Source organism: Pogona vitticeps, chromosome 5, assembly GCF_051106095.1.
Source record: "Pogona vitticeps strain Pit_001003342236 chromosome 5, PviZW2.1, whole genome shotgun sequence".
NCBI classification, from domain to species: Eukaryota; Metazoa; Chordata; class Lepidosauria; order Squamata; family Agamidae; genus Pogona; species Pogona vitticeps.
This window is the reverse complement of record NC_135787.1, coordinates 68,340,506-68,361,414: the sequence shown is the minus strand read 5'-3', so window position 1 is coordinate 68,361,414 and position 20,909 is coordinate 68,340,506. Positions and strand designations below refer to the sequence as shown.

The window sequence follows — 20,909 nt, the reverse complement described above, 5'->3', positions numbered from 1 at the left end:
TTTTCCTGCTGATTTCAATCTCTAATGCATCTGCTGAAGGCACATAGTTATTATCCATTAAAAATGGTGAGAGAATAGATGTATATAAAAATCCATTTGCTTTAATATTTTTGCTTTTTCAATATTCAGTCCTTTTATTGGTAATTCCTTCTGACCTGGCTCAGATTAACTCCTGTTACCAGTATATCATATGCTGTGTAATTAATGAAACCAACTTTTTAATATGTTTGTTTTGCAGACTGTAGTGAAGGAATTTTCCGCTGTGGCACAGGAAAATGTCTCAATTATACGTTTGTTTGTGATGGGTATGATGACTGTGGAGACCTAAGTGATGAACAGAATTGTGGTAAATAAAAATTGTTGCTGTTTTATTGTTAGAAAAGCTTTAATGAAGAAAATTGATTTCCAAATTTTTATAGAAAAGTGGTGAGAGAAATCCAGAACAAAGGATTACTGACTCCAAGAGCCAGACAAAATATATAATACACAGCCAAGTTAATTCTGAAACCACAGTCCCCGTTTCTTTGTCAGCAGAAGTCAGTTTGGGATGGCCAGAGGCCTACATTTGTCAAAGGTTAAACACATTTAAGACCATTTTAAAATATGTAGATTTAATTTTGCTAAAGTAGTACTGGATTTAATTTTGCTAAAATAGGTTCCCTTTGACAAATAAGTCCAGTCATGTCTGATTCTAGGGGCTGGAGCTCATCCCCATTTGTAAGCTGAAGAGCTGCCGTTTGTGTGTAGACACTTTCCATGGCCATTTGGCTGGCGTGACTAGATATGGAATGCTGTGCTGTTTTTATTTCTCCAGCATCATAATTTGGAGATGATGGATGGAAATATACCACAAAAGAAATGCATTTTTCATTGTTAGCATTATAATTCTGATTGAAGAAAAGTTCCCTTGAAGTGACTCTTTTTATGTTGGAATCAACAATAATTGGAGGATATCCTTTGTGGGTTAAACGTTTCTTGAGTTGTAGTATTCTCCCCTCCCCCCCCCCTTTGGTGTTACAAATGCATCTGATTCTAAGAGCCAATCTCTTTATATTTTTGGGGAGGCAGGATTTCTAGTTAAGTTATATGTGAGCAACATAAGAGTTTTTATAAATGTCAGGGACAATTTTCTTGTTTGGTTAAAAAAACTGAAAAGAACTACTTTCTATTCAAGGGAATATATTGTCCATCAAAATGTAAATCTAATATTGAGCAATGCAGTCCTTTTATGGGAGATTTCCATCCAGCATCCACAAATTATGGCAATGCAATTGCAGAAAGCTATTCATTGTTAGCAAACTCAGACCATCGTGCAAAAGCCATCAGCAAGCCTCCTGTGACAGTTTTCTGCTAGCCATAAAACCTACAGAAATTACTGGAAAGAGGTATCCTCAAGACTTCAGTCAGCAATCCTGGCTAGCACTATGGTTGGCTTGTCCTGCTATATCAGACGAAACATCTATAGATCCTGTAGTGTAATTTTTATCATTAAGCGCAGATGATCAGAATGCCTTCTGCAATAAGTGGACAAAATGATAACAAATCTACATGCTAGTCTCATAAACCACGAGTCTGTCATCTTGACTAAAGGAGTTGGAACAACCACCATCCAGACACTTTTGAACATCATAGCCTGTCTGATTTGTCTTTGGTTGGAATAGAGATACCACCAAATCCAATCCATTAGAAAAGAGAAGCATTCTGGTTTTACAAACTGGATACCTTAATAGCTCATGGTGTGAATCTAGAAGACAAACATAACATAATTTACTCTCTTGGAATAACCTGTTCTCTAGGTTCTGTAATTGCCATCTGGGAAAGAGCATGCTTTTTTCCAGAGCAACTGAAGAAGGTGGAAGCCAAATTGTAGTGCTCAAATATTTCTGTTTGTTCTTGACTCCTGTTGCTAGGCTCATCTGCTGGCCAGGCCAACAGAAGTGATGGGCCAATGGGTTGAGGAGGAAGCAAGAAGAGTGAGGGTCAAATAGCACAACATGAGAAGCTGAAATCATGTTAGTGTTTTGAAGACATGATTGTGGCAGAACTGCATGTCATCATACTTTTTTTAAAAAGCCCATGTTGCTGGTGATCATAATGAGAAGACACATCAGTGCAGTGAGTATGACAAATTGCTGCTGACTACTACCGGATGGATCTTCTGGAATTCAGTAGCTTTCTTCTCTCTGTTCCATCAAATGGTGATCGTAAAATATCCAAAAAACAACTGGAACAAGTCTTTTAATACATAGCTAGTTGGATTTCCAATAGCCAAAAATAAAAAATAAAATCTGCTTCCTCAAAGCCCTCCAACTGAACTGACTGGTGTGTATTCCAATAGGTGAGGGACACATTCACATTAGTGCAGCAATTTGAGATGGGTCTGCTTTTAAATACTGTGGAGCCGGGGTAAAGAGCACAGTTTCTTCCTGAGGAAGAATCATAGAACATGGGAGACACTGCAGACTAAAACAATCGGCAGTAGCTGAACATGCCCTAAAACAAGCTGGACATGAAATTCTATTTCAAAATACTGAAATACTGGACAACACCAGCAATCACTACATTAGACTGCACAGGGAAGCCATTGAAATCCACAAACTTCAGCAAAACTTCAACAGTAAAGAAGAAAGCTTGAAACTCAGCAAAACTTGGCTCCCAGCACTGAAAAATACAGCAAGCAAAAGTTCAACGAACTCTACCCAGCCACAAGGAACGGTGATCATTACACACAATAGACCAGCTAACGACACCCATCAATCACAGTGATAGATAATCTCTCCTCCTTATCACAACAATACACCCACAACTAAAATACACTGATCACCATAATCACCATCTCCTTAACAGGACAAAAGCTGATACAGCCATAAATGCTCAACTCCCAAACAAACTGCACCAGAGCACAGAGTGAAGATGCTGGCCACAGAGACTGATGAAATGTTAGGAAGAACAACCTTCAGAACACGGCCAAAGACCCTGAAAAACCCACAACAACCATTTCCAGTAATGTTTCTCAAATTATTATTCTCTCTGATACAATGTTTTTAAAGTATTGAACCATTGTAATATACCTTCATTCCGTGGCCTGACAATCATAGAATATAATTATATTTATATTGTCTTCTTGAAAAATGTCATATTTCTCAAAATATTTTGGACAGTGAAGTCTTTACTGTACTTTTGCGGATATTTTGCCAATGACAGCCTGCAGCATAGGAACAAATTAAATGGAGAAATGTCCATTAGGGCTGCCACATATGCCACTTCTTATACTGACACAAGAGACTTTGTGCTACAAACAATTGCAAAGCAGACACCAATTTAACATAGAAAGCTGTTTTTGATACTCAACAAGTACTATAATCTAGAAAACTTCACCTAATTAAATTCTTCCTTTCACACATCAATATCAAAAGAAAAGATACCAACTTTGGGAACAGAAAAAACAAAAGCTAATCATATTGGGCAATTTATGCCCATTTTCAGATCATCATGAAAATGCAGGAGCCAGGATTAATCAACTCTGCAGCTAACACAGCCAATTGTCCACCAGACCTTTCTATTTCTGTTTTTTAAGAGCAAACAATACCTAAGAAATCGCTAAATGATTCTCCCAACAACTTTCTCATTCAGTGCGAGCAGTCAGCCACCCCATCAAGTCATAGCAATGGTATCAAAGTATAAAAAATCCCCTTTATGTCACCATACATTTTCCTGAGGCAATTCCCCTCCAGTCCAGGCATTAGTTGAAGCATGAGAGAAAAGACCATTTAACTCCCTGTCCTTTTCTTCTTTTCCATAAATATCAGCTTTGTGGAGATATTCTGGAGTGGAGCTGGCACTGCTTTTAAAGATTTCAGGGATCTGAGAGCCAGCGTGATGTAGTGAATAGGGTGGCAGTCCTAACTCGGGAGACTTGAGATTCAGTCTCTGCTTGGTCATGAAAAGTCATTGGTGGAGTGGCTCACTTATGTAACTGACCTCTGAGAGACAATAGTTTCCAACCTAGTTGTATATAAAGCAGTACAATGAATTGTTTAATTCTCTTTTCTTCCTTTTTATCAATATTTTTCTAATAAAGATTGTGATCCAGTAATTCAGCACCGATGTGGAGATGGAAGATGCATAAGAATGGATTGGGTGTGCGATGGTGACCATGACTGTACAGACAAATCAGATGAGGTCAATTGTTGTAAGTTATAAGTTACCTGATCCAGTCTTAGTGTCAGTATTTTAAAAAGCATCAGAGAAGCATCTTACTAGGAATAAAAGGACAGGAAAAAAATTACATCCTGATTTTGGTACTTTTCATTGAGAATCTCATCGAGAATGTAGTTTCTAATTAAATGCAGTATTAATTCCAGTATTATAATATTATGTTATGTTACTCTTTAATTATTAGATATAAATACAAGCTCATATAACCCTAAATTGGTTAAAGTCCTGTCGCGTGTAGCTATGCCAGCATGAAGGAATGATATCACTGGCAATGTCAGATAGCCATTAATTATAGAATCCCTCCACAATGAGAAAAAGTCATAGGTGATTTTGAATCAAAGTGGGATTCTTCAGTTACGGCAATTTGTTGTGACCTGTGATGTCGTTGCCTCTACACCGATATAGCTACAAAGTTGGACGTTTGCCATCAGAATCCTATAATTTCTGTGATATATTTATCCTAACCTAATGATGACACATTAAATGAGCTTTACCTGTATGCAATTCTTTAATCTGATGGAAATAATATATATTTTTGTCTTTCACAGCATGTCACAGTCAGGGGCTGACAGAATGCAGAAATGGCCAATGTGTTCCTGGTGCTTTCCGTTGTGATGGAGACAATGACTGTAAGGATGGAAGTGATGAAGAGAACTGCAGTGAAAGTAAGGGGGATTTGGTGTGTTGTTCATTATTTAATGTGCAGTTGACACATTTGAAAGTTTCTTTTGGAAGATAAATAGTGACATCCGCGTATTCCAGGGGACAGTGAAATTCTTTTGAGGATGGTAACACAGTATCTCCCAAATACTATTACAGTGGTGCACTGCATAGCGACGTTAATCCGTTCCAGGATTAACATCGCTAATCGGATTCATCGCTGTGCGGGGGGGGGAACCATAGGAACGCATTAAACTCCGTTTAATGCCTTCCTATGGGGTGAAAACTCACCGCTATGCGAAGATTCCCCCATCTGGCTGCCATTTTTGCCGCCCGGTAAGCGAGGGCAGGGCGCGAAAATGGAGCGGGCGGCCATTTTTTCTTCTGGCGGCCATTTTGGAAACGCTGATCAGCTGTTTTTAGAACATCGCAATGCGAAGATCAGTAAGCAAAACACCGATCATCGCAATGCGATGTTTTGCCATTCAAAATGCCAAAAAATGCGTCGCTATGTGGATTCTTTGTTAAACAGTGTGCTCGTTAAGTGAGGCACCACTGTATTTTATCTAAAAGTGTCTTCTACACTGTGTTCTCTTGGCCTACATCCATCTCTTCATGACTTAGGACAGAATCCACTGGGAGATCAGGGTTTTCCCAACTACACAAATTTCTTATCAAACCTCCTCCCCCAAAGTCCAACACAAATCTTTAGACTTTGCAGTTGCTTTTGCATCTGTTATGCTGCAGATAACAAGGCTTGCGGATGTTCAGTACTGATGAACTTGAAGAAGAGGAGGTTCTGGCCAAAATAAAGATGCTGTCTTAATGTGGTTTGGGTAGTATGGAAACCAAGCAATTCCTAACCATTTCAAAAACTGTGTTAATATGACATGGTTACCTGCACCTTTTAACAGATGACCTTACCTTCTGTGAGGCTGGCACTCTACTGTGTATCTGTGTCAGAGTCCATTTTATATGTTTTTGTTTTGATTTGTTCCTTCCTATAGATATCCAGATAGCATGCTGTTTAAGAAGAGAAATATCCTGCTGCCTTGCTTTTGATGACAAAAATTGGAGCCAGGGTGTCGCAAGCATTATAAATCCTTTACAATATCCTAGTTCTTTATTAAACCTGTCACTCTGAGAAAGGGAGTATACTCCCTTATTTTTTAATTTAAAATGCTAGGCAGAGGTATTAAGAGTAAGCTCCAATAAACTTGTGAATAGACATGAATAGACTTCCAAAGTTAGTTACCCAATAAATGAACAAATAAAATATGTGCGTATTGATGCATAAATGTCAAGTCACTACAGACAAGAGAGGTGTGCCAAAGCAATATAAAAAAGAACATATATGAAAGGTGCAGTAAACAATTGCTTTTGGTTGTTTATTTTAATGGTGTTTTGAGCTGTAAGGCTCTTCCCCAGGGATATTAACTTCCTTGCTAGGGACACTCTCTTTCCAGTATTTGCAAGTGGTATGGTAGGAAACATATTTAGCTGTGAATCTAGTACTTGCAGAAATTAGTTCAAGTTTCTTTCCTACTGCATGGCTTAATGTGAATTTAGTCCCATGCCCTGTTGCAAAAGCTATGCATACATGTAAAGAAAAAGTAAAGGAGAAAACGCCTTTTACCATGTTTCTTTTCTAACTACTGTAGAACAGCAACCAGCCCTAAATATCTGAGATCCAGCATGGTGCAGTAGCTGAATTGTTGGGTCAGGAGCAGGGGTCCTCAACCATTTTCACACCGCGAACTGGCTGGGGAAGGCGGGGAACCCCCCGCGCTCATGCGCATGCATGAACAAGTGCACGGTCTCTCTTGCACAAATGAGCGTGTGCTTGTGCGCATACACAAACAGCGGCACTGCGCTTGTGCAGGCATGTGCGCTCTCATGCGGCACTCACATGGGCATGCTGGAGTGTGCATGCATGTGCAAATCAGCTGTGCGGGGGTGAGTGCATACAGGGGGGAGGGTGGGAGGTCTGTCTCTGCAGCCCAGTCTGGCTCAGGCCACGGACCGGCACCGGGCTGTGGACCGGGGTTTGGGGACCTCTAGTCTAGCGTAAGTTTGCAATTCTGTTTCAACTATGCAGGTCCCCCAGATGTATATCCAAAATATTTTAAGTCCACATATAAAAATACATAGCAGAAGTGTTTCATTAAAAAAAAAAAAAGAACAATATAGCACAAGGGCAATTAAAAACATTAGCTGCGTTTCTCAGTTTAATTATCCTCATTTCTAGAAAATTTAAATAGCTTTGTGGCATATTTCTGTCTTTATATATAATTAACTAGAAAAAAGGATTAATGGGGTAGATGTGCTGTGGAGTATCACTTTGCGGAGATATGCTAATTGTTTGGTATAGCAGAGTGCATGAATTGAATAGCTTTGCATTTAAAGTTATATGAAATATTATTTATAATATTTATTCCTATATCTATTAAAATATTTTTAAATGATCCTTCTCTTTCATAGATACCAGGGCAGTGTATCAATAAAAATACAACCATAACAGACAACTAAGCAATAAAAACCCAAACCATTATTATCAAAACAAAACAGCAGTGAAAATGATAAAACAGACCAAACTGACCAATAAAAATGTATTGTCAAATAAAGAAATATTGAGTTGACATCAAAACAGTTACAATGTTAGTGCCAATTACATGTCCATGGAACAGGCATTTTTTCACTGGGACATTTTTTCTTTCTGACATAATGGTTAAAATTCTGTTGCTTAGCATAGTAAAGCATACTAGAGTAGCCTATTGAATTAATCACCAATTTTATGACGAGTGCTAGAATATTAATAGCTAGGTTTTGGAAAGACAAAAATGATATTAAAATAGAAGATTGTTATAGTGAAGTATGGGACATTGCATTAAACGATAAATTGACTATTGAACTTAAAATAAAAAGAGGGGAAATAAGCTCTAACAATTTTTATGATATTTGGGGTAAATTTGTGGAATTTGTGTTAGTGAAAGGAAGGGGAAAAGCCTCTAAAGAAAATTCTATACAATTTTCGAGAGGTAGTCCGTAATTAAAATAGTGTTAAATGGAGTCCCATGGGTATGGGGTGCACGTTAGAATTTAGTTTATAATAAGCACTATTATTTGTATTTTTTTGTATTTTTTGTTGCATTTTTTAAATTAAAAATTAGAAATAAAAAATTAAAAATATATAATGAATTAAATGAGCTCACATGGGAAAAATGGGTGTCAGGGAGGAGCTGAGATTTTTCAAACTGAGTTTCAGTTATAAATGTATGATAGTTCTGCAAGGATAATTTTTGAAGTACATGCAAACAAAAGGAAATAGGGCCCTAAACTTTTTCTGCTTTATGAAAACATACCCAAACTAAAATTAAGGGCAACCTGCTCTATGGTTGTGTGATATATGTTTAACTAAACGAGCAAGACAAAGAAAGCTGACTGCCGAAGAATTGATGCTTTTGAATTGTGGTGCTGGAGGAGACTCTTGAGATTCCCCTGGACTGCAAGGAGAACAAACCTATCCATTCTGAAGGAAATCAGGCCGAGTGCTCACTGGAAGGACAGATCCTGAAGCTGAGGCTCCAATACTTTGGCCATCTCATGAGAAGACTCCCTGGAAAAGACCCTGATGTTAGGAAAAGTGTGAGGGCAGGAGGAGAAGGGGACGACAGATGATGAGATGGTTGGACAGTGTCATCGAAGTGACCAACATGAATTTGACCCAGTTCTGGGAGGCAGGGAAGACAGGAGGGCCTGGCATGTTCTGGTCCATGGGGTCACGAAGAGTCGGACACGACTAAACGACTAAACAACAACAACAAACGAGCAAGAGTCAGGTGTGAGGATTTGGTTTTTGTAGTACAGTACTTGTTTTTCAGGGTTCCACAGATGTTTCCATCTTGGCCTGAGAGCCAGCTCTTATTGTGGCATTCAAAGGAGAAGAGCGAAGGTCACACCTCAAGACTGATAAACATTGAATTCCATTCTAAGTGTTTACCAGCCTGGGAATGAGAGATTGCATGGTGGAAAGATACAAGAGGGGGGTGAACTTGTGACCAAAAGACTGTATGCTGATTGGATACCATCAAGAAGCAGAGACTTTGATGTAAGTTATAGAAAGGGGGGTTAGGTGTGTGTGTAATTTGGAGAAGAAGGCAGTGACAGGTTTAAAGCCTTCCTTGACTGATTAGGAGAGCTAGCAATGGTTACTTAGAATAGCATGGTGTAGCGAGCACGCTGAAGCCTCTACCAACTCAGGCCTCCAGGAGTGCTCACTCTTCTTCTTCAGTTGCTGCCACCAGTTTTATCCAATATTTAAAAAGACAAGTGTTGTTTCAAAATAAAAACTTGTTTATTGGTTTAACAAAATAAAGTAAGTTAATGACAAAATGTTAATCAAGGTCTCTCACTCACTGACACACACAGACTCTTCCCTCACTGACTATTTGGTTCATAGGCCCATAGACACACTCATCACTCACTCTCTCAAAGTCTCTCTCTCCTTCTCCCTCATCATACACCCCTTTATATATTCCAGCTCCTCCCCCTTCTGCACCACCTTCCGTCCCCTCATTGGCTGATGTTCCACTGCCCAGCTGTGACGGACAGGTGAGGGCAGGGCTGAATGCTACATACCTCCCCTCTTAACAAGTTGTTTCATGGGGAAAAAGCTATAGTGCTTTACCCTCATGAACAACGAGGAGCTTGACAAAATTACATTATTCCAACAATACCTTCACACTTACCAAACATTTACAGAAACATTAATTGCACTTCTTACCTGCATGTTATATTTCAACCTTACACTCTATTTGCCAGTTCCATTATATACATTAACACTTCAAATGTTCATTCAGGTACATACTTAATAACAAACTATAACATTTAAAAATACTTACATATAATTTCTTTTGAATACACAACATATAACATTTCTTAATGTGTACATTAACCTTTTATTACTTTCACCATTATATGAGTCCATTCATTTCTTCTCTAGTCTTCTGGTCTTCTTGAGAGGGCATCCGCAGCACCATTCTGAGTCCCTTTAATTACTCGAACCTCAAAATCAAAGTCCTGCAGGATCAAGGCCCATCTCATCAGCTTGCTGTTGTTAGATTTGATAGTTCTTAACCATAATAATGGGGAATGGTCAGTACACAAGACAAAATGTCTTCCCCAAATATATGGCTTAAGTTTCTGAACAGCGTACACAATAGCAAGACACTCTTTTTCAATGGTAGAAATATGTCTCTCGCCTGCCTGCAGCTTTTTGCTCAGGTACGCCACTGGATGAAGTTCTCCATTGTCGTCACTCTGGTACAGCATGGCACCTAACCTGGTGTTGGATGCATCGGTGAAGATGGTAAACTCACGCTGGAAATCCGGAGCTCTTAAGACTAGGTTGGTCATCAACGCCTCCTCACAGCTGCTGGTCCACTGGATACTATCAGCACTTTTCTTGCGTGTTAAGTCAGATAAGGGAGGGGCTATTTCACTGAATCTGGGAATAAACCGTCTATAATAGCCAACTAACCCTAGAAAAGATCTGACCTTTTTCTTGGTGGTGGGTTTAGGCCAGTTACTAATAGCTTCCACTTTGGCTGCTAGGGGTTTGATTCTACCTCCCCCTACTACATGACCTAAATACTTCAGCTCAGGGCTACCCAGCTGGCATTTGCATGCTTTCACTGTTAGCCCAGCTGCTTTCACTCTTTGCAGCACTGTCTCTAAGTGATAAAGGTGATCTTTCCAGGAGTGACTAAAGATCCCTATATCATCAATGTAAGCCACTGTGAAGTCGCTAAGCCCTTGTAAAGTTTTGTCCATAAGTCTCTGGAATGTTGCTAGTGAGTTTCTTAATCCAAAACTCAGGACATGGAACTCATATAAACCAAAAGGGCTACAGAAGGCTGTCTTCTCCTGATCTTTGGGGTCAATTCTCACTTGTCAAAACCCTTTTGTTAGATCTAGGCAGGATATGTATTGACATCCCCCTGTGGTCTCTATTAGGTTGTCTAATCTGGGCATCGGATATGCATCCGGCCTGGTCACGTGGTTCAGTTTCCTGTAGTCCACACAAAATCGAATGCTGCCATCAGGCTTATCAACCAAAACTATAGGAGCAGCCCAAGGGTTGGATGAAGGAACAATGATGTTTTCTTTCAACATATCATCTAGCTCCTTGCACACCTTATCAACATATGGCCCTGTAACTCAATAAGGAGTAACTGCTTGTGGGGGTGCATCTCCGGTATCAATCTTGTGCACCACTCCCTTGGCTAACCCTGGTTTGCTAGAGAAAACCTGTTGGTACTTCATAACCAAGGCCCTCAATTCACTTTGTTGCTCATGGGAAAGTAAAGGGCTAATTCTGACATCTTCAGGGTTATATCTAGCATTCCCCCTCCCTTCCCAATAGGGTAAGTCATGTTTCTTATTGTCTGCTTCCTTCATGGCAAACAGCACTCTGTTCTCCTTCCTATAATAGGGTTGATCATATTTACATGGCCCACCCTCCTGCCTGGTTCTCCATCTTCCTTAATAACATAATTAATTTCGTTCATTTTGGCAGTTATTCTGAATGGTCCTGCCTAATTTAGTTGTAATTTGTTCCCTTTGAGAGGTCTTAGCACAAGTACCTCATCTCCAGGATTGAAATTTCTTTCTCTGGCTTTCTTATCATACCAGACTTTTTGCTTATTTTGCTGCCCTTGTAAATTTTCAGCAGCCAGCTCTAAATTTCTTTTCAAAGTGTTCATCAGGTTGTCTAAATATGATATCACATTCTCAGGATCAGATTCTTGTATTTTCTCCCAACTTTGTCTGAGTAAGTCAAGGGGTCCTCTCACTTTTCTCCCAAACAGCAACTCAAAAGGACTAAATCCTGTACTTTCTTGGGGTACAGACCTATACGCATATAACAGAAGTTGTAATTTCTGATTCCAATGGTAAGGATTCTCAGCAGAATAGGCCCTAATCATGCGCATAAGAGTACCATTACATTTCTCTGTAAGGCCGTTAGTTTGAGGATGATAAGGGGTAGTAGTTAAATGTTTGATCCCACATATTTGCCACAGTCTCTGCATGAGCTTTGAGGTAAAGGATGATTCTAAGTCAGTTACTATTTCAGATGCGAAGCCCATACGGCTCATATAACTCAGCAAGGCATCAGCCACAGTATGAGTCTCAATATTCCTCAGAGGAATGGCCTCTGGGTATCGTGTGGCATGATCAATAATGGTCAGAATAAATCTGTTTCCCCTTTGGGTGACTCTAGGAAATGGTCCTATAATATCCATACCAATGCATTGGAATGGGTTAGAAATAATTGGTAAAGGGCATAGCTTGGCTTTAGTTTTATCATTGTTATTCCCCTGCCTTTGACAAACATCACATCTTTGACAGAAATCTTTTATCTGCTTTCCCATCTGAGGCCAGTAGAAATTCTGTGATATTCTTTGTTTGGTTTTGGAAATGCCTAGATGAGCAGAAAATACATCTGAGTGTCCCCTCTCTATTATTTCCTGGCGATATTTCAAAGGAAACATTTAACTGTTTGTGCAGATTTTCCCCTCCTTTCCTGTGGTTCACCAAAGACTCCCTGTATAATAAGTCCTTCTCAATAAGAAACCTTTCAGGCCTTTCAGGGGTTAACTGTTCTTCAGAAATGTTCTCAAAGCAGCATTTCAGCGTGGTATCTTTTTGTTCCTGAGTGAATGTATTGCTTTGGGGACTATTAAGTTGAATTATCTTGGCTGAGTCATTACTGTCAGTCATTCCCTTCATATGACTTTCATTTCCTTCCTCAGCTGTCCCTGCATTCTCCTGCTGGGAACGAGTCAGAACTAAAACCCTCTTTACATGCTCAGAGAGGTCAGTTCCAATCGAAACTGCTGCTGGCAATTGTGAAGAAATCCCAATTCTCCAATGTCCTTCCCATCCCTGATATTGGATAGGTATTTCAGCCACTGGAAGAATGACAGCTTCTTCTCCAATCCCCTTAACAGACATGTTTTCTCCTTTCAAAATGTATTTCTGAGGGACTATATCAAGGTGACATAGGGTTACTTGTGAGCACGAGTCCTTCAGAGCCATGTATTTATTGTTAAAGACATAAATATTATCTCCAGAAAATTTAAATAATTCCTGGTCCGTTTTAATTAAATATCAATGCCTAATCTCTGCCAGAGGAAAATCAGGTTCCCTATTTTCAGCTTGAGTAAGGAGCTCATCTTGTGTTACCATGGCGCCTAACTCCTCCCTCTGAGTATTAACCTGTTCCTGCTGCACACAGTATACAGCTTTAGGCTTAGGTGAATTTCCTTTTTGTGGCCCAAATTCTCTATTTTTACCACACTGGGTTGAAATATGGCCCTTTTCTCCACACCGAAAACAAGTCCTAAAATTCAATTGATCACTACCAGAGCTCTTAACTCCTTTTCCCTCCAAATTTTGGTTTCTGGTCTGGTTCTGATCTGAGGGCTTACCCACAAAATGGCCCCCAACCTTCTGCTGGTTCTTAAATTGTCCTCTGGGATATTTATTTGTGTCCTCACACACTTTCCTCACACCTTTTCCCTCATAACCACTTGGTTTTCTAATCTGGGAAATAAAATCAGCGGCCTGTCCCGCCTCTTGCAGATTTTTGGGTTTCTTGTCCCTGACTAGATACCTCAGTTCACTAGGTAGGTGTGAATAAAACTGTTCAAGACCAATGATGCTCTTAAGATCTTGTACTGTTTCAACTCCCTCCTGTTGGATCCATTTATCCAGATATCTGGTCAAATTGGCCCCAAACTGCAAATAAGACTCCTCAGGTTTCTTGTTCAGAAACCTGAACTGCTGTCTCAGATGCTCTGCATTGATGCCATACGTGGCAAAAACTAACTTTTTGAACTCATCATAATTTTTAATTAATTCTAAAGGCATCTCAGCATAGATCTCGGCCAGGCCTCCACTAATTTGAGATCTCAGCACTATCATTCTTTAGATTCCCTTACTTCAAAATCTTCACATACTCTCTCAAACATCATCATAAATGATTCAGGGCAATCCCATTTTCTAAAGACTGGGAATCTTTTCAGGTCTGCCTTTGATAAATGTCTCTCCTCAGAGTTGGCTCTGCCATCGTTGTTATTGGCCTGAGCTGCCAGCGCTAGCCTTCTGATTTCAAATGCCATTCTCTCTTTTTCTAAGGCAATCTTTTCTTTCTCCATTTCTAAGGCTCTTTCCTCAGCTTTGGCCTTCATTTCTAGCTCCAATTTCCACTTTCTGAATTCTATTGGGTCCTCCCCTCTCAAGGTCTCCCCCTCTTGATCTGAGGTAATTTCTTCCCCAGAATCCCCATTTTCTTTATCTGACCCAACAGCCATTTCACAAGGCACTCACTCAGCTTTCTTTCCCCTGGTTAAAGGCATGTTCCTTTACTCAGGCTTCTGATTCAACTTTCAAGCCTCAATTTAAAAGGACACTTTTCTTTCTTTCCTGTCAGTGAGAGTCTGTGTTATAAAGTTGCTGCTTCCCCAGCACTCATCCACTGGTAAGCTAGCTACAGTGTCTAGGCCTCTGTCAACCAGCTAGGCCTGTCACCAAAGACAGAGTTTCTTTCCCTGCCTCAGGCACCAAAACCACTTAAAATCACAACTTCACCCTATCCTAGGTTTAGCTGACTTTGAGTCCCCTCAGCTTTTCTGCCCTTGGCCTCAGCTTTGTCCCCTCAGAGCTCTCCCTTGAGCTCCAGACAAGCTAGCCAATCTGCCTCAGATTCTGCTTTGGGTAACTCTCTCCAGAAATGGTTTCCACAGAGCTAGTCCCTATCTTAGCCCCCCGATCTGAGTTTCAGAGCCCTCCTACTAGACTTTCTCCCCTTGAGAAAAGTCCTAGGAGGTTAACCACTCGTCCATTCAGATTCCCTGACTAAAGATCTTCTCTGCTCTGGGCACCTTTCCAGTCCAAGGCTTTACTGGAACAAGCATGTATCCCACACACTGGACACCAATTAATGTAGCGAGCACGCTGAAGCCTCTACCAACTCAGGCCTCCAGGAGTGCTCACTCTTCTTCTTCAGTTGCTGCCACCAGTTTTATCCAATATTTAAAAAGACAAGTGTTGTTTCAAAATAAAAACTTGTTTATTGGTTTAACAAAATAAAGTAAGTTAATGACAAAATGTTAATCAAGGTCTCTCACTCACTGACACACACAGACTCTTCCCTCACTGACTATTTGGTTCACAGGCCCATAGACACACTCATCACTCACTCTCTCAAAGTCTCTCTCTAATCTCCTTCTCCCTCATCATACACCCCTTTATATATTCCAGCTCCTTCCCCTTCTGCACCACCTTCCGTCCCCTCATTGGCTGATGTTCCACTGCCCAGCTGTGACGGACAGGTGAGGGCAGGGCTGATTTGGAGAAGAAGGCAGTGACAGGTTTAAAGCCTTCCTTGACTGATTAGGAGAGCTAGCAATGGTTACTTAGAATAGCATGGTAATTAAGTAGTAAAATCATTAGTTAGTTAATCATGTTATTGTTTTATGGGAAAGACTTGCAGGAGCTTAATACATAGATGCTTGGCATTTAACAGTACACTTTGTATGTTTTTGTATTTTTTTGTTTAATTCTTTTTACTCTTTTTAAATAAACCTTTTATATTTTACTGAAGTGTGATTCTTGGGGGCAAGGGTGTGAGTGCCTAAAGAAACTGCCTTAGCCACAAGGGCTATGTTTGTTATTTTTGTTCTTTTGGTGTCCTACCTGGTAAGGCTGGTGTGCAAGGTTTAAAGTACACAGCCAAAGAGTATTTAAGCCCAAATAAGGGAGGAATTGGAAATCTAGGGTTAGGAGTTTGCCCATAGTTGCCAACTTACACACCTTCTAGGTCTCACACAACCTAGGAATAAAGTGGAGGCTGGGAACTAGAGTCATGGCACCTTCCTCTAGTGGAATGACCCCTCTAAGTAGGTACATTCTTGACATACAGTGTTCTCTTTCTTTGTGCACATCTGAAGTTAGTAGGACTCACAAAGACTTGAAGATTTGATTACAATACGCATTTCTAGTTTAGCACTATAGTTCATCCTGTAACAGAGAAGAAAGGACAACTTGAGGGGTACAGGCTGCAGTATAAAGAGGGATAGCTTGTAGACAAAGGGCCTTTTCGGCAGCTGCTCCCAAGCTATGGAATGCCCTCCCAACTGAGATTCGTCTGGTGCCGACGCTGATGACATTTCGGCGCCAGGTCAAAACCTTCCTGTTTCAGAAGGCTTTTAATTGAAATAATATCAACTATGGGTCCTGATGGCAATTTTTCGAGTATCTATTTTAATTGTATTTTAATTGTTTTATCTTTTTATTGTATTTTAATTGTTGTAAGCTGCCCAGAGACCTTTGGGTAGAGTGGGCGGCATATAAGTTAAATAAATGAATGAATGAATGAATGAATGAATGAATGAATGAATGAATGAATGAATGAACGAACGAACAAACAAACAAACAAACAAACAAACAAACAAACAAACAAACAAACAAACAAACAAACTTATATCTGTTTTGTGCTAGCTTGATTTATATGGCTTTATCCAAAGAGTTTTGGGAATTGCGATCTGGTAAGGATGCTCTGAATTGTGCTAGTTCACAAGGAAATTGTAGTCTGCAAAGATCAAATGAGTCTGGGAACATAGATATGCCCATAGAGGTTCTTCAACTGTGTGGGTACATTTCCGTGATACTTAATAATAACAGGCAGCCAATTTATTTGTAAATTTTAAAAACGTACAGTGGTTCCTCGCTTGACGAGGATAATCCGTGCCGTTGAAATCGCTGTTAAGCGAAATCCTCATCAAGTGAAATTAAAAAGCCCATTAGAATGCATTATAAACTGGCTAATGTGTTCTAATGGGCGAAATACCTCATTGTAAAGCAAAGATCCTCCATAGGGTGGCCATTTTCCAGTGCGTGTCTTGCGAAAAATGCCTCCTAAAAACAGAGGGGGGGTATTTTGAGAGCCGGTGGCCATTTTGAAAACCACTGATCAGCTGTTGAAAAAACATTGTTTAGCGAAAAATTGGGTCTCGAAGCAGGGAACCGATCATCTTGAAGCGAAAAAAACCCATTCAAACATCGTTTTGCGATTGCCTTTGCGATCGCAAAAACATCGTTGTGAAGCGGATTTATTGTTAAATGGGGTAATCGTCAAGTGCGGCATGACTGTATTTGTACATTTGTGTTTGTAGCACATTTTGGGGGTTACTGGGGCATGGCAGCATTTGTTTTACAAACAAGGTAACATGACTATTTGCAAGTAATATAAGATAATGAGTGTGTTACTTTCTTCCATGGACGATTAACATTTTCTTGTGATTTTTTTTCATGAGTTAATTAAAGCAATGAATTTTATAAACAAATGTATTTTTACAAGTAGTTTTAAAAGCTCTATTTTAAACTCAATAGAAAGGTCTTACCAAATTATTGGACAGTGTAATAGAGGAGTGGTCTTCTGATTTCCTCTCTGGTTATGAATCAGTAGTAGTCCAGAAGCAATGAAGGGCACAGTCTTTCCCCACCCACAGTAAAGCTCATGTGGTTAAATGACCACCACAGCTATTTCTTCTTTCCAAATCAAATACCTAGCTTTTGTTTTTCTGTCATGCTGTAGCCATTATGCTGCTCAAAGGTAACAAGAAAAAATGCTGGAAATGGAAACTTTCTTAGCACTGAGAGTTGCATTATTAATAAAACTCTGCAGTTTAACAATTATTAAAAAAAATATTTTTGTTCTTCTAGGGCAGATGCCATGTGAGGAAGGAAATCAAAAATGTACTTCTGCTTTGTGTCCTGATTCCTGTAGCCCCTCTGCTCCCTGTGACATGAATCGGAACCAAGCAAACTGTAGTAAGTAGTGCATTGCTTTGTGGCATTGTAATATCTTGTATATGCTTTCAGCAGATTCTGTTTCTCGTTTTGATACTGGTGAACTTGGAAACACTTTCTCTGAGCTAGCTTTAGTGATTAATGTACCTATAACCTGGTACTGAAATGGTTTTGATGAACCCAGAAGAAAATAAAAAATATTTAATCATGTGGTATCTTGGCTAAAAATGTAATGAACATAACTTGTGATATCTAATTTTTTATTCTTCACATAGCTACTGCCTTTTAATTAAATATTCCTCGTACCAAATGTTCAAAATACTTTGTGAAAAATCAGACATGAGGGAAAGAGGGCTAGATTTGGCTCATGAATCTGCAGATTTTCAATATAAATATACAAGGTACAAATAATGTAGTCCCCTGAATTTACAACAAACCTAGGCTTACATTCCCATTTTCATTAATGTACACTGACTTTATATTCCGCTTTCACAATGGCCTCCTAAGTTGTAGGAAGGTGCGTAGCTTAGTGATAGACCACATATAGTGGTACCTCGACTTACAAACTTAATCCGTATTGGAATGGCGTTCGGAAGTCGAAATGTTTTTAAGTCGAAGCACCATTTCCCATTGAAATGCATGGGAACAGGATTAATCTGTTCCAGCATGTAAAAAAAATACCAAAAATAAAAATAAACAGAGCAAGTCCCACGCTGGGACTGCAAAACAAAAAACAAAAACACGCACACAAATCCAAAAACAAGACATCATCATAGCGATCCTTCAGTCTCGAGAGACTATGGTAACATGCTCTGAATCGAGGAGTGTTCTCTCCAGAGCATGAAGCCTGGGTAAAGTAATATGGAGGATAGGCTGTTACCCAAGCAGCAGATCCCCCCTCCCCACATTGCTGAAATGTTCCAATGGAAAGGCAAGAGCCAATACAACTGGTTCCAGCAATGTCGCAGGAGTTGGCAGAATGATACGAACTGCCTTCAGGACTCCAGCTCCGGATTTTGCCTCTAGGTTAACTCCTGAAGCCTTTTCCATGAGTGGATATAGCCACAAGGCAGCGGAGGTTTGAAATCGGAGTTTTCCTTCTCCTAGATGGGCTGCCTTCCATGGCTGATGAGCCCCACCTACCTGGCCTGCTCTTTAATAGTGCTGGAGTATGATCGAACCCCTAGAACTTTCCTGCCTCCCAGGTATATGCAAATCTAATTGGCTTTCCTATTTACCATATTAGGGCCAGAGATAGAATCAGAGAATTTGAGAATTTCTGGTCCTGGGACACGCTCACTTAAACCAGAAATCCCCACCCCCTAGGCCCCACCCCCCGGGCCATGCGGTGGGGAGGGAGACAAGAAGAAAGCCCAGAAAAAAACTCCACAGCAAAATGTCCATCCAGACATACCTAACCTTCAGGCTCACCCAGCTTCCTAGGGAAAAGGGCCCAGGGTCCTGGGACATGCTCATTTAAAGCAGAAAGCCCCACCCCCTAGGCCCCACCTCCAGGCCATGTGAAAAGAAAAACCAGGAAAAAAACTCAGCAAAAAGTCCATTCAAACATACCTGGCCACAAGACAACACAACACAGAAACATACCTCCCAGTCCAAACCCACCTTCCAAAACCCACCCAGTACAGTTTTTTTAAAAGGAAAAAGCAGCACCTTACCAGTCCGAAGCCTCCTCAGCCTCACGGGCTTCCACTGCTGCTGTGGATGAGCGGCCAAGCTGCTGTGGATGGGGGCAAGTGGCCAAACGCCCGGCCAGCTTGAGCCTCCCAGCGCGGAGTGACAGCTGCCTCTGATCACGGTGGCGGGAGACCCCCAGGAGGTCTCCCAGGGCTTCCCCTCTGAGAATGTGAAACATATATAGAGTTATAACAATATAATGTAGGGAAACAATATTTGCCATTACAAACTTAATTAGACATCTAGTCTTTACTTTCAAATACCCTGATACAAGATACCAGGGTAGTGTACGAATATGGATGCAATCATAAGAGACAAGCAATAAAAATCCAAATCACATCATCAAAGCAAAGTAGCAGCCACAATGATAAAACAGATCAAATTGACTTACTTTGGCATAGTAAGTCATAACTAGAGTAGGGCCATTTGAATCAATGGAGTTACCTCACAATCCCCACGTATTCAATGGGCCTACTCTAGTGTAGGCAGTGGAAGACAGGAGGGCCTGGCATGCTCTGGTCCAATGGGTCACGAAGAGTTGGACACGACTTAATGACTAAACAACAACTCTAGTGTGACTTACTATACTAAGTAACAGGATTTCAGCTTATGGAAAGTAACTAAGAGTGGGGGAAGAAACTTTTTTTGGTTAAGCTAGAGAAACCAATGGACATTTTCAAAAGTAGGTGGAAATTTTTGATTAATTTCTGGGGGAATCTAACTCATACTTATGGTTTTCATTAGTTGAGAATTGGAAAACAGACTCTTGAATATTATTGTAATTATTCCTGGCCACGCTCCCTGTTTTAAAATTTTAGATACTCTCTTTGTAGTTCTTGTGTGTGTGTGTGTGTGTGTGTGTGTGTGTGTGTGTGTGTGTGTGTGTGTGTGTGTGTGTGTGTGTGTGTGTGTGTGTGTGTGTGTGTGTGTGTGTGTGTGTGTGTGTGAAGTCTGCTTGCATGTATGCTTCAGGATTTTGTGGGTTTTTTTGTTGTCGTTCTTTTATGATTTAAGCCAATGTACCCTCTAATTTTCAGCCCTGCTGGGTGGGGCTCTGCCTTTTTCATGCATGGCTTTGCCTCTGTGTGCACACGTGATTCTCTCCCTGTGTGCTGGGTTCCATCGCAACTGGAACCTAAAACAATTGCTGTGCGAAAGAGGAAGACAGCTGCACAGAGGAAAGCAGAGTCATGTGCACGCACACCCAGCTTAGTGGGAGCCTTGATTTAAGCACCATTTTAAAAAACATTTTTTAAAAAATATGATTGTGACAGGTAATAAAAATTATTTTGCTCTGAATCTTTCTGCTTCACTTTGAGTATTATATGAGGAACATTTTCCATTAAAAATAAAATAAAATAAAAACCCACCTGCTTTTTAGCAATTCCTTGTGCAAACAATGATTCACTCTGGTGACAAGTACTAGCTCATTCTAGAACATTTGTTCCTGTCTTAAAACT

General features: G+C 40.2%; 1 protein-coding gene across 3 annotated transcripts in view; it reads left to right on the top strand.

The window, feature by feature from the left end:
* The window catches only part of CORIN (corin, serine peptidase), a 177,847-nt gene that overhangs the window by 93,377 nt on the left and 63,561 nt on the right, over positions 1–20,909 (top strand). For all 3 annotated transcript variants that reach the window (XR_013545826.1, XM_073001292.2, XM_073001291.2), the window contains exons 7-10: positions 239–346; positions 4,082–4,192; positions 4,767–4,883; positions 17,668–17,775. Coding sequence is in view for 2 of the 3 variants with exons in the window: in XM_073001292.2 (XP_072857393.2) it covers positions 239–346; positions 4,082–4,192; positions 4,767–4,883; positions 17,668–17,775 (444 nt within the window). In the remaining variant the exon portion in view is untranslated. The remainder of the gene's footprint in view (positions 1–238; positions 347–4,081; positions 4,193–4,766; positions 4,884–17,667; positions 17,776–20,909) is intronic.